General features: G+C 40.4%; 1 protein-coding gene across 2 annotated transcripts in view; it reads right to left on the reverse strand.

Moving 5' to 3' along the window:
• kntc1 (kinetochore associated 1) overlaps positions 1-13,051 on the reverse strand; it is a 133,052-nt gene that overhangs the window by 104,466 nt on the left and 15,535 nt on the right. For both annotated transcript variants that reach the window (XM_078554126.1, XM_078554125.1), the window contains exons 10-17: positions 8,622-8,674; positions 8,409-8,521; positions 6,287-6,341; positions 5,966-6,064; positions 5,305-5,348; positions 5,052-5,117; positions 3,633-3,708; positions 55-180 (exon numbers count right to left, since the gene is read on the reverse strand). In XM_078554126.1, the coding sequence (XP_078410252.1) occupies positions 55-180; positions 3,633-3,708; positions 5,052-5,117; positions 5,305-5,348; positions 5,966-6,064; positions 6,287-6,341; positions 8,409-8,521; positions 8,622-8,674 (632 nt within the window). The remainder of the gene's footprint in view (positions 1-54; positions 181-3,632; positions 3,709-5,051; positions 5,118-5,304; positions 5,349-5,965; positions 6,065-6,286; positions 6,342-8,408; positions 8,522-8,621; positions 8,675-13,051) is intronic.

Genomic DNA, 13,051 nt, shown 5'->3' on the forward strand with positions numbered 1-13,051 from the left:
GAAAGAGCACAAAATGTAATGTAGCTTCACTCAAGCAGCTTTTAAAACTTTTACCTGTACTTTGTGTAAGTCTGCTTTTGCCTCATCGACAGCCTTCTGCCATGATGATGGATTGGGGGCTTCTAAGGAACTTGAGGCTAAGTTCTCCAAAGCTATATTGAGCTTCACTTTGTACACAAGCTGGAAAAAGTTTCAATATTTATTAACAAAGGTTCAGTTTAATTGCATTGTTTTGCTAGGTCAGAATTCAACACTTCAAAGCAGAACTGGCTGCTCAAAATTATTAGAAACTACTCCATATATCCAAATTTTTGCACTTCATACATTCAGGTAACCATATTTCACTCATTCCCAGTGCAAAAGCACAAGTAAGAAGAGCACAGGAATGAAAAGAAGGCAGCTGTACAAACTGCAATGATAAATTCGCTACTTCAGTGTTTTATTAGATTTTACTTTCAACAAATAAGATTACATATTATTCCATCTTAAATTTTCCTGAAACGAGAGATATGTTGCCAAAGTTTTTCGTCTTGCACTCATCAGGGACAAATGCAAGAATGCCAAATTTCAAATGATCATAACAATTTACACTACAGGAGGAAAGGCTGCTGATTGATTGGTAAAGGGACTGCCATAGAAAAAACAATGGGGAACTATATGCTCCCCATGTTTCCAGTAATTCAACAAAGGCACAAGGCTTGGACACGTTCCTTTACTTTGCAGAGAGTGGGTCCCTGTGTATGAATGTATGTCACTTCTACCGAGTGTAAATCAGCCATGCTACAAAATCAACTGATTATCCTAAATTAGTTGTTAATGTAGCTATTAACACGCTCAGGATCATTTAGCAAGTGCTGTCCAATCGCAAAATGATGACTAACAGAAGATGTTTTGTTTTGGAGTGGTTGAGTACGGTCTGTGATATACGTATTAAGAACAACCAAAGGAACATGCTTTTTTTTTGTTCATTCATGGGATGTGGGCTTCGCTGGCTGGGCCAGCATTTATTGCCCATTCCTGGTTGCCCAAGGGAAGGTGGTGGTGAGCTGCCTGCTTGAACCGCTGCAGTCCTTGTGGTATAGGTACACACCCACAGTGCCTTTAGGAAGGGAATTCCAGGATTTTGACCCAGCGATAGTGAAGGAATGGTGATATATTTCCAAGCAGGATGGTGAGTGACTTGGAGGGGAACTTCCAGGTGGTGGTGTTCCCATCTATCTGCTGCCCTTGTCCTTCTAGGAGGTTAGTGGTCGTGGGTTTGGAAGGTGATGTCTAAGGAGCCTTGTGAATTTCTGCAGTGCATCTTGTAGATGGTACACACTGCTGCTTCTGTGCGTGGGTGGTGGAGGGAGTGAATGTTTGTGGATGTGGTGCCAATCAAGCGGACTGCTTGTCCTGGATGGGTGTCCAGCTTTTTCAGTAGGAGCTGCACTCATCCAGACAAGCGGGGAGTATTCAATCACACTCCTGACTTGTGCCTTGTAGATGGTGGACAGGCTTTGGGGAGTCAGGAGGCGAGTTACTCGTCACACGATTCCTAGCCTCTGACCTGCTCTTGTAGCCACAGTATTCATATGACTAGTCCAATTCAGTTTCTGGTCAATGGTAACTCCCCCCCCCAACCCCTGCAGGATGTTGATTAGTGGAGGATTCAGTGATGGTAATGCTATTGAACATCAAGAGGCGATGATTGGATTCTCTCTTGTTGGAGATGGTCATTGCCTGACACTTGTGTGTCGCGAATGTTACTTGCCATTTGTCAGCCCAAGCCTGGATATTGTCCAGGTCTTGCTGCATTTGGACATGGACTACTTCAGTATCTGAGGAGTCGCGAATGGTGCTATTTGATTCGATCAGTCAATTGTTGGGACGTACAGCCCACGTAACTGGCATCGCACTGGCACCGCAACTCATACACAATGTTGCTCAATTATGTGGTAGGCAGCATCCTATTAGTGGAAAATACTATTTGCGTCGTCACTGCATAGTAGGTGAACCAGCTTGCTTAAACTGTTGTTCAAACTTTTGAGATACTTTGTCTTTTCAGGTAATTTGATGTAGATTAGGCACTTTTCAGGTCCAAAAATGGCAGCCTTTAACCCATTTGCAAGTTTGAGCAATACACAGCAAAACTGATCTGATCAGGATAGCCATTATCCTACAGGATAGCTTTGATGCACCCTATTTCTGCACCGAGCTTGTAAAGTGAGCAAATGGCTAAGGCCCTATTTTAAAAGATTGCTGATATGGCCAATCTTATAACACATCAAGCTATACAAATCCCAACATGTATGTTGACCGGTGAAGGTAGGCTTACAGTAGACACTATTGGAGGACCCATTAGCAAATTAAAAGCTTTGGCAATATGTCTCTCTTTTCTGCACTGCCAAGTGACTGCTTAAATTTTCCTTCTCTTGTCTCAAGCAGGGATGTGGTCCATGGGTGACAATAGGCAATTATTTGGTCTAAACGTCCATTATTCATGTTTGACCTCAGTTAGTGAAGCTATAATTTGTAGCAGAAGCACAGTTAAGCTTATAGTATACCTGGCATCCACATTGGCAGACGTTGATGAATAGTAAGCAAAAGCAAGAAAAGCTAGAAACCTGGCTAAGTGTTCCTCTCTCAGAGCTAGGGAAGGTTAGGCCAACTGCTCTTCTACATTAACAATCTAGTTGTCATGGGTTTGTTGAACTCATGACAAGAATCAAACTTGGGAACCAAATAAAATACATCAAAATCACCCAGTTGGAAACATTGACTCAGTAAGAAAAGAATCGAAAAGGAAGATTTCTCAAATTTCTAATTTAACTAGCATTTTAAAAAGGTGCAAGTACTGCAACCCCTACTTTGTTCTACTTTTTATTAAACAAGGTGAAACGCTTAAACATATGCCTCCCCACCCAAAATACACAGAAACCTTTCAATACACTCAATACAATGGTCTAGTTTGTCAGGTGTTAAACTGTTTCTCAAGTATGAAGTGTACCTCTCGCCATTTTGGTTAACGAAAAGGAGCCAAACGCCTTTCTGAGGTATCCGTTACAAGGTTAGTCTACCCCAGGTCAGTTAGTGCCATTTGTCCTCAGGATAACCAGGTCTACATACAGGCTAACAGTCAATCCTTAAAAACAACCACAACCAAAAAAGGTAAGATTTTAAAATACACTTGTCTCTATGCAGAATCAGGTGCAAAAGTGCTCCTTCTGACTCCACATGCAAGTAGTACGGCTGCTTCCGTGTGCCCCAGCCAATTTTGTCTTTAAAATGTAGTTGTTCACAGCTTGTTTTTGACAGTTCATGGCCCCTTAAAATTTTTTTCACAGCCATGCACGTGCATTATTTATCACAGAATAAGGCCTGCATGGCATCTTTTTGGCTGCTGCATGGCTGCGCACCCATATAACCTAGTAGAAACACTGCCCCCCAACCCCTCCTGGTTTCCACTGCTAACTCAACGTCCCCGCCATTCCAAACATCCACCTTCTCAGTTGGCCTTATCTTCCCTTAGTGTTCACTCACTTGACAGCCACTGCGGTGACAGGGATCCAAATTTCTTGCATGTTTAGTGCATAAGCAACAATTGGATACTTTTAATTGTGATTATACAGTATTCTTGCAGATAGGCCTACCTCAACATCCAAAGCAAACTGAATGGCAAATCTCTCTGCTTCCTCAAATTTATGCTTATAAAGCAGGCGACTTAGTCTGGAAACAGATTATAAAATGTAAAACTACAGCCAATCACAGCTTAATTAATAAAACAAAGCACAAAAAAAGCTGGAAGCACATACCAGATCAGTCAAGACCTGGGGCAAGAACAGATAGTCCAACATTTCAAGCTTATGTCATTTTGAACAGAAAAAAAACTGAAGAACAAAACAAATGATAAAATCAGAAAAAAAGATAGGAGGAAATAAACTAAAAACAAACAAAAACACAACTTTTGTTGGATGATGCGATAGAATTTCTGGCAAGTGATCAAAAATATTTAAGAAACTGAAGGGGAAAAGGATACATTATTAGTTAAAATCAGTGGCAGGCCTAAGGAAGGATGAGAAAATGAGATAGCAGAAAACTTGACAAAATTGGGTTTTAAATTAAAAATGTACTGTGGGATCAAGAGCTCCAAAAGCTGTCAAACAAGTGAACAGGAGTGGTATATTTCCCCATAGGAGCACCAAGTTCCAATGGATCCACCATCCAAAATGCCAACATCCCGTCCCCCAGACAATGGCAGACCCACCCAAATCACCAGCAGCCTGGAAGAAGGTAAGCAGACAGGTGCTACATCTCACATGTCTGAATGGAGAGAAACCAGGCGAAAGTTGGAATGATAGAAATATGGACCGGGGGAATGATCCTTTCATAAAGCAAAGGAGTGTGGAAGAGGAGCTGTCAAACGCTGAAACTGGTGTGTATTGGGGAGAGTTGTGCTGTCAATTGAAGTTGAAAGGCAACAAGGATGAGAGTGACAAGGACAGAGTAACCTCCAACTGCAGGAAAATAGGAGGTCATTTCAGGAGGTTCTGGTGCAGAAGATAGAGACATTAGAGTATATGCAAGTGAGACTGCAAAATTTGATGAAAGAGATTGGAGCCCTTATGTAAGCGAGAGGTGTAAAGACTACCACTTTAGATAGTTGTGGTAGTCATTGAGCTTGGAATAGATACCTTTGAAAATACCAACGCAACAGGGAGGGAAGGGAATAGAGAACAGAAAGAAAATAGAGACTATGAAAGGAAGAGATTTTTTAAAAACCGAAGAGTGACAAAGCAAGACAATACATTCAAGAGTGTCTCTCTCACCTGGAAGCAAAGGGGCACAGAAGACTTAAAGACGAACAGTGTGAAAGTGAGGGATGAATGAAAATTGGAAGCCTCATAAATAAATTAAAATCTTGACAGTAGAATGGTGACTACCAGCAGTGTCAAATTAGTCCCCATTGTAATGAAAGAAGTCATCAAAAGGGTCTGTTAAAAAGTTCAATCTAGCTGGGCTAGGTGGTTTCCCAGGATGACATGTGTCACCATGTACAGTTTACTCTTTACCTGTTTTCTGGCAGTGCTTCTGTTAAGCATCTCATGGCTACTGTAGAAATGACTCCTTCAGGTGAACTATAAGTTATGAAAATATGCAATAACTACATGGAAATAATTGGATTTGTTTTGCAAATGCATTTTAAAACAGAATAGTATAGAATCCATAAAAAAATTGCAATGTAGACACATTTGTTCAATTTATTATATGTAGTTATAACAATATGAAAGACTTTCAATGTTTTAACTGGTAAATTTGTTATACCTTTTCTGATTTTCAGAGACTCCTTCCAAAATGTATATTGTGTCCTTTATAAGAAACAGTACAAGTGAGTTATCAAAACTAAAATCCATTTAATTATAGTTAAGTGACAATGCATTTCAGCACCAACATAGTCATGGGGTGGCAAGATAGAGATCTGAATCTCTCACACTGCTAGATCTTGGATCTCAGCTGCATCACGTAAAGAGAGGAAAGGCAGGGAGGCAAATGAAGGAAAAATGATGGAGCAAACAAAGTTTCTACCTACAAAATTAAGTCATGCCAACACAATTTTATTCCAATATTAGGTCTTTAATCTTGCAGCTGAATGAATGAGAAGTCATTACTGGACTAATCATTACAAAAAAGTGAACCTCACTGCAACAAGCTTTGCAAAATGTTAAGTAGTATGGTAAATCAATTTGTAAAGACTATTCTAATCACTCCTTGATAGAGAACACCACAATACAAAAAAAATCTTCAACAGTCTGAACAATTTCACCTTTATCCTTTCTCATGTATTAATCAGTAACTTTGATCATTTAGGAGTAAGGAAATGACTTCAATGCCTCAAAAAAAGTAAAGTAACATTTTATTATGATTCACATCAAAAAGCTAATAGACATTTCTCAATCACCCAGGATATATTTTTGTACTCTCCTACCTGACCAACATCAGTTTGAACCAGAGCTGCAACATCTGCCACTTCTAAAGAGTACAGTAGCTTCATTGTGGGAAATGAATACACTAGGAGATTTCTCATCTATAAATAATCAAAGATAGCCATACTCATACATTGTAGCTAAGTAAAAGCAAATGCGTTGCACTAAACCATAAATTCACTGTACCGCAACTTTCTGAACGTAAAAATTCCTTCTAAATAGATTTACACAATTTACATCTAGTAAATTTAGGGTTCTGCTCATTAGAAATAAAAAAGTCATTTGGAGAAGCAGTTAATAACTTGAAGCAAAAAAAAAGTTACCTGTTTGTTCACTGGAGTTGTCAGAGCTACAAGTTTCAAGTTTGCATTCCCTTGTCTAAGGAGAAACAAAATAAATAATTATATTTGATAGCTTTTCCAGTAACAATAATTTGCATTTACCAGAACCACTTTTAAAATAAAAGAAATGAAAAAGAAAAAAAAATCAACACTGCAAGCTTGGTCAAAGGGGTAGGTTTTAAGGAGAGGAGAGCCAATTGGAGGACTGGAGGGCAAGGCTACCTCTTTTATTGTTGTATGCAGCCCATTCATTTAAGTGTTCAGTCCTTTATATATATATTTTTTGAGTGGTTACACACGCACGGCAATTTAAAAGAGCTGATTTGTGCACAGCCTGCACAGGAACTTCTAGGTTGCTGCGCAGCACAGTTTAGAGAGGTGTAGGGAGGGAACTCTAGAGCTTGGGACCTATGTGGGCTGAAGGTACATCTGCTGATGGCGCTTTGAAGGGATGGTGGTGTCACGACGAGAATTATAACTAAGTGATATCAACCTGTAATATCACCAGCTAACCAAGGATAGACTGAGCTGTTTAAAAAGGACCTTTTAATGACAAGATACTGACCAAAGATGGCTGCCACGAGTCACCTGATGTCTGGTATTATATGTTGACCGCTTTAAGTTCCTACATGGATTGTACTGCAGGCATGCCCTGACATGTTGCTCAGGGAATTTCACACCTGAGGGTGTTAAGGTCCACTTCAAAAAGGAACTATTGAAAAGAATGGAACACTGCATTTGCAGCTTTATAAGACTCTTTCTCCAGCGGAGACCAAAAGTCTGCTGGGACAATAGCTACCTGGAAAGGAGTCATCAAAATCGATAATGACTCCTTCAGAAGCTAATGACTGGGACATTATAAACCATAGAACAAAAGCCAGATTCAGACATCAGATGAACAGATCCTCTCTGAAATCATTGCAGGGAGAGAAGGTCATGTGACGAGTAACCATTTTGAAATCTCTTTGATACAGTTGCTAAGCTCAAAGGCAGTCATAGTCTGGAGAAGCTGCCAATGGAGCAGTAAAAAGTCCCTTCTCTCTCTGTCTTAAGCCAAAGCCCCATTTTACATCTAAATATCCAGCACAGTGATAGTGAATTTCCATCAAAAAGAACTTCAGGAGAAAACTCATCGATTTTTGGAAAAGATGGATTTTAAAAAAGGATTTGTCTCCAACAAATGCAGTTACATCGGCTTCAACCCAACCCTGGAATCTAAAGGAACCTGGAAAAATCACAGCCATAGTGTCCAGCGAGGAACTCAAACTGTGAATCTCTTTTTACTTTTCAGCATTGAACTTTTAATTTGGCTAAAAACATAACTACCTCCAGTGTAACTTGCAAAACTGTGCATGCTTATGTGGGTCATGAAAGTCCCAGAAGTACAGATTTACCTTTTTAAATATTTTACTATCTTTACCTGGATGGGTTTTTAAAACTCAATAAAAACTAATCCCTTTTGTTTTGAAAACCTCAAGAAAGGCTGTCAGACCTATTTCTTTGCAATCAGTACATAAATGGTGAAACACAGACAAGAAAATTCCTTCATCCTCCTAAATTCACAAACAAACCTGTTACAGCCAGACCGGGGGCTGGTAAACTAGAGGAGTCAAATTTTATCTTTCATTTGGTCATAACAGAATGCACAACAAGTCACAGCCAGGAACAGAGAATGCATATATTACAGATACAGATGCAAATAGGCTCTAGCAGATTTTCTATGGAGTTGCACACAGTTTTATACCAGTAAAGATCTTGCCAAAAAAGTGTTATGTAAGTGTGATGCCTACAGCAAGTGCAAGCTATATGAAAGATTCAATTGCAATGTCAATTCATATCATCTGTTCTCCAAATGTCCAACAGTAGGAGTCTGTAACCTGAAATGATACTGATCCAATCAAGATATTGTTCAAAATATACTTTTCTTTCAAGTTTTTCCTTTTCAATTCTTTACATTTTCTGGCAATACTTGCTGAATGCAAAACTCTTTTCCACGGAAAGTCAACAATTAGAGCAAGTATCAAAACTGATAAGTTCAAGGAAATAACTAAAACATAAGAGAAGGAAAGGCTGTTTTATTACAATAATTTACCAATCTCCTTACTTGTTAATGGCAGAAGAATCCCCCTCTGCAGTCAGCAAGAAATCTTGGATGTGAACTGTGGGCCAGGACCAGACCATAACAAACACATAGGCATCCCACATGCTGAGAAAATCCTGATCCAAAATAAAAGCAAGTTAGAATTTAAAGGAAAAAAGGAAAAACTTTATTGATTAAAACATTCGGTCCTAGTACAGGACATTGACCTAAACTTACAGTGTCATCCAAGACAAATATTGCACTCCCAACAATCTGGCACTTCTTCACACCTAAAATTTAAAAACAGTATCCGTTACATATTTAGATTTTTCAGACTAGATATTCTAAGTGAACAGAACATTATAAACTTACACTAAAATATGATTTCCTTCCTCCTCAGCCTGAAATGTTGGACAAAATGAAGTTGAGTCATCTCAATCCTGTCAAATGGTTGAACAATCCACTTCCTTCAATTTCAGAATTGTTTAATTCTTATCAGACAATTTTGTTTTGTTTTTAAACATTAAATTTTCAGTCTGTGTTAGGCCTCCGAATTAAAATTGGAGCAAAACAAAAAAAAAGTTACTCTGGATCATCAGAAGTAGTCTGCAAATCAACATTAAGGCTCCCCACATTTCCACAAGACAATGACCATCATTCAGAAAGGATATTGGAATGGGATGGATAAAAAAGTTCAAATGCTTACAATAGGAGTAGTTCTGGTACATTTGAAGCAAAGGCACACTGACAGATCCCACGATAGGACATTTTATTTTACCTCTAACTTATGCTCTGCCTAATCTGGCAGTGACGAAAAAATGGTGTGTTTAAATTTGTAGTTTATACAAAATAGTGTGGGAAAATGGCATGTTCAAACAAAAAGGTGAAATTCAAAGTGCGAGAGAAAGACCATAGCTGCAGTCATATTGCCATCCAATCTATGCAAAGCAATTTCAGTTGAGGAATGAAAACAGCAACAGCATAACACGCGTGCAAGTCTTAAGCCCAATTATAAAGCACACAAAAACCCAAATGGAGAAACACCCCATGTCGCTCCACCATGTCCCAGGATTTAAGACTCATCCTAATTTGAGCTTGTACCAGTCAGTCAGTTTAACAAGAAATATTTTAAGTATCTACCAGGGATCCAGTGAACCGACTAGTTGCTTCTTAAATTCGTATGTCAGGAATTTTTACAGGGGGGTTCACCAAATTATTCAACATAATATTGGTGGAGGCCCCAGAGAAATGGCATAAAAAGGATGTTTCTCTGGGGTTTCTGATGATTTCCCAAAGTTACAGTGGATGATCGGAAGATATAGATATTGCAGTGGATTCTCTCACAGCTGGAAAGAAAAAATCTCTAAAATTAAATGAGTGGATGCAAATCATCAACTGTTGGATTGTTTCACAAGAACAAAAGCACATACGAAGGAATTGTTAGGCATCCTAGAGACGTAGCGTGTCTCAGTGTAATGTTTTGTACAGAATATGGAGGTCTTTGATTTAATTTGTTTTGAAATGTTGGTTGCATGTGTAAACTCCAATTTTGATTTAACAGATTCCGTTCTATTAAATGTACATTACTTGTATGCAGGTTGTAGGCATTAACTGGTGATTCACTTCAGCTCCTATAAATAGGAACAAAATGAAACTGTGATTCTTGGGTTAGGAGGTGCATGTATATAATGTGTATCTTGGACATAAAACTTTATAAAATGTGTAAAGATTGGCTCCAGTTCTTCACAATCTGGCTTCCTGGATTATAACACTGCATTGTAGTCTTTTGGCTGAGACTTCCCTCAGGTGGCATAAAAAATCCCATGGCACTATTTCCAGGACAGCAGGGGAGTTTTCCCAGTGTCCTGATCAATATTTATTCCTCAATCAACATCACAAAAACAGACTATACGATCATTATCACATTGCTGCTTGTGGGAGCTTGCTGCGCGCAAATTGGCAACATTTCCTGTATTACAACAGTGCCTACACTTAAAAAGAACTTCATTGGCTGGAAAGCACTTTGGAGACTGGTTATGAAAAGCACTATACAAAATCTTTTTTTTTTAATATTTGTTCGTTCGTGGGGTGTGGGTGTCACTGGCTAGGCCAGCATTTATTGCACATCCCTAATTGCCCTCGAGAAGGTGGGTTGCCTTCTTGAACCACAACAGCCCATGTGGTGTAGAGAATTCTGGGATTTTGACCCAGCAACAGTGAGGGAACAGTGATATAGTGCCAAGTCAGGATGGTGAGTGGCTTGGAAGGGAATTTGCAGGTGGTGGTGTTCCCATGTGTCTGCTGCCCTTGTCCTTCGAGGTAGTGGAGGTCACAGATTTAGAAGGTGCTATCAAAGGAGCCTTGGTGAGTTGTTACAGTGCATCTTGTAGATTGTGGCAGCAGTGTGTACTGTCAGTGGTGGACTGATTACATGTTTGAGGTGGTGGATGGGGCGCCAGTCAAGCAGGCTGCTTTGTCCTGAATGGCGTCAAGCTTCTTGACTGTTGTTGGGGCTGCACTCGTCCAGGCAAATGGACAGTATTCCAAAACACTCCTGACCTGTAGATGGTGGACAGGCTTTGAAGACTCAGGAGGCGAGTTACTCATTGCAAAATTCCTAGCCTCTGACCTGCTCTTGTAGCCACAGTATTTAAATGGCTGGTCCAGTTCAGTTTCTGGTCAACAGAAACTGAACTGGATGCTGATAATGGGAAATTCAGCAACAGTAATGCCATTGAATGTCAAGTGGTTAGATTCTCTTGTTGAAGACAGTAATTTTGCCTGGCACTTTTGAGATGCAAATGTTACTTGCCACTTATGAGCCCAAGCCTGAATTTTGTCCAGGTCTTGCTGCATAGATAGGGACTGGTTCAGTATCTGAGGAGTCGTGAATGGTGCTGAACATTGTGCAATCATCAGCGAACGTCCCCACTTCTGACATTATGAGGGAAGGTCATTGATGATGAAGCAACTGAAGACGGCTGGGCTCTGGGCACTACCCCAAGGAACTCCTGCAGTGATGTCCTGGGATTGGCATGATTGACCTCTAACAACCACCACAACCATCTTACATTGCGCTAGGTATGACTCCCGATTCCTATTACTTGAATTTTGCTGGGGCTCCTTGATGCCACACCCAGACAAAGGCTGCCTTGATGTTAAGGGCTGACGCACTCACCTCACCTCTGGAGTTCAGCTCTTCTGTCCATGTTTGGACTAAGGCAGCAATGAGGTCAGGAGCCAAGTGGCCCTGGCAGAACATAAACTGAGCCTCAGTGAGCAGGTTATGGCTGAGTAAATACCGCTTGACAGCACTGTCAACTACGCCTTCCATCAAGAGTGGACTGATGGGGCGATAATGGGCCGGGTTGGATTTGTCCTGCTTTTTGTGGACAGGACATAACTGGGCAAGTTTCCACATTGCCAAGTAAATGCCAGTGTTGTAGCTGTACTAGAACAGCTTGGCTAGGGGTGCAGCTAGTTCTGGAGCACAAGTCTTCGGTACTATGCCAGAATTGTCCAATAGTATCCAGTGCCTTCAGCTGTTTCTTGATATCACGTGGAGTGAATAGAATTGGCTGAAGACTGGAATCTGTGATGCTGGGGATCTCAGGAACCTGAAATGCATCATGCACTTGGTAGTTCTGGCTGAAAATGGCTGCAAATGCTTCAGCCTTATCTTTGGCACTGATGTGCTGGGCTCCCCCAACGTCAAGGGTATAGATATTTATGGAGTCTTCTCCTCCAGTGAGCTGTTTAATTGTCCTCCACCATTCATGACTGGATGTGGCAGGAGTGCAGAGCTTACATCTGATCCATTGATTGTGGGATCACTTATCTCTGTCTATTGTGCGCTGCTTCCACTATTTGGCATGCAAGTAGTCCTGTATTGTAGCTTCACCAGGTTGGAACTTCATTTTTAGGTACCTGACCATGGCATGCCCTCCTGCACTCTTCATTAAACCAGGGTTGACCCTCGATTTGATCGCGATAGAATGGGGGGGTATGCCGGGCCATAAGGATACAGACTGTGGTTGTACACAATTCTGCTGCTGCTAATGGCCCACAACGCCTCATGGATGCCCGGTTTTGAGTTGCTAGATCGGTTTGAAATCTGTCCCATTTAGCACAATGTTAGTCCCACACAACACATTGGAGAGTATCCTCAATGTCAAGACAGGACTTCGCCTCCACAAGAACAGCGTAGTGGTCTTCCTGTCAATAATTGTCATGGGCAGGGGCATCTGCAACAGGTAAATTGGTGAGGGCGAGGTCAAGAAGGTTTTCCCTCTTGTTGGTTCCTTTACCACCTGCTACAGACCCAATCTAACAGCTATGTCCATTAGGACTCAGCTAGCTCAGTCTTTTAAAATGTAATAATTGTAATGGCCTGCCAGTTATAGGAGTCACTGCTGCCCCACTTAAGCATCAAAAGGAATTTGGATTAATTCTCAAGTCAAGAACAGTAGGCTATGCACTATGTGTAACAAAATGAGAAATGGTTAGAACAGGTCTTGAGAAATTAATGTGATCATAGGTAATGCTGTATGTGTTAATTGAGCTTTTCTGATTCTTAAATTATGTCCTTGATGTTGACACTGTGCTAAAGTTGCAAATATATTTTTCAATATTAATATCTCTCACTTGAGTATAAAATATACACTAGT

This window comes from Cetorhinus maximus, chromosome 12, assembly GCF_964194155.1.
Source record: "Cetorhinus maximus chromosome 12, sCetMax3.hap1.1, whole genome shotgun sequence".
NCBI lineage: Eukaryota > Metazoa > Chordata > Chondrichthyes > Lamniformes > Cetorhinidae > Cetorhinus > Cetorhinus maximus.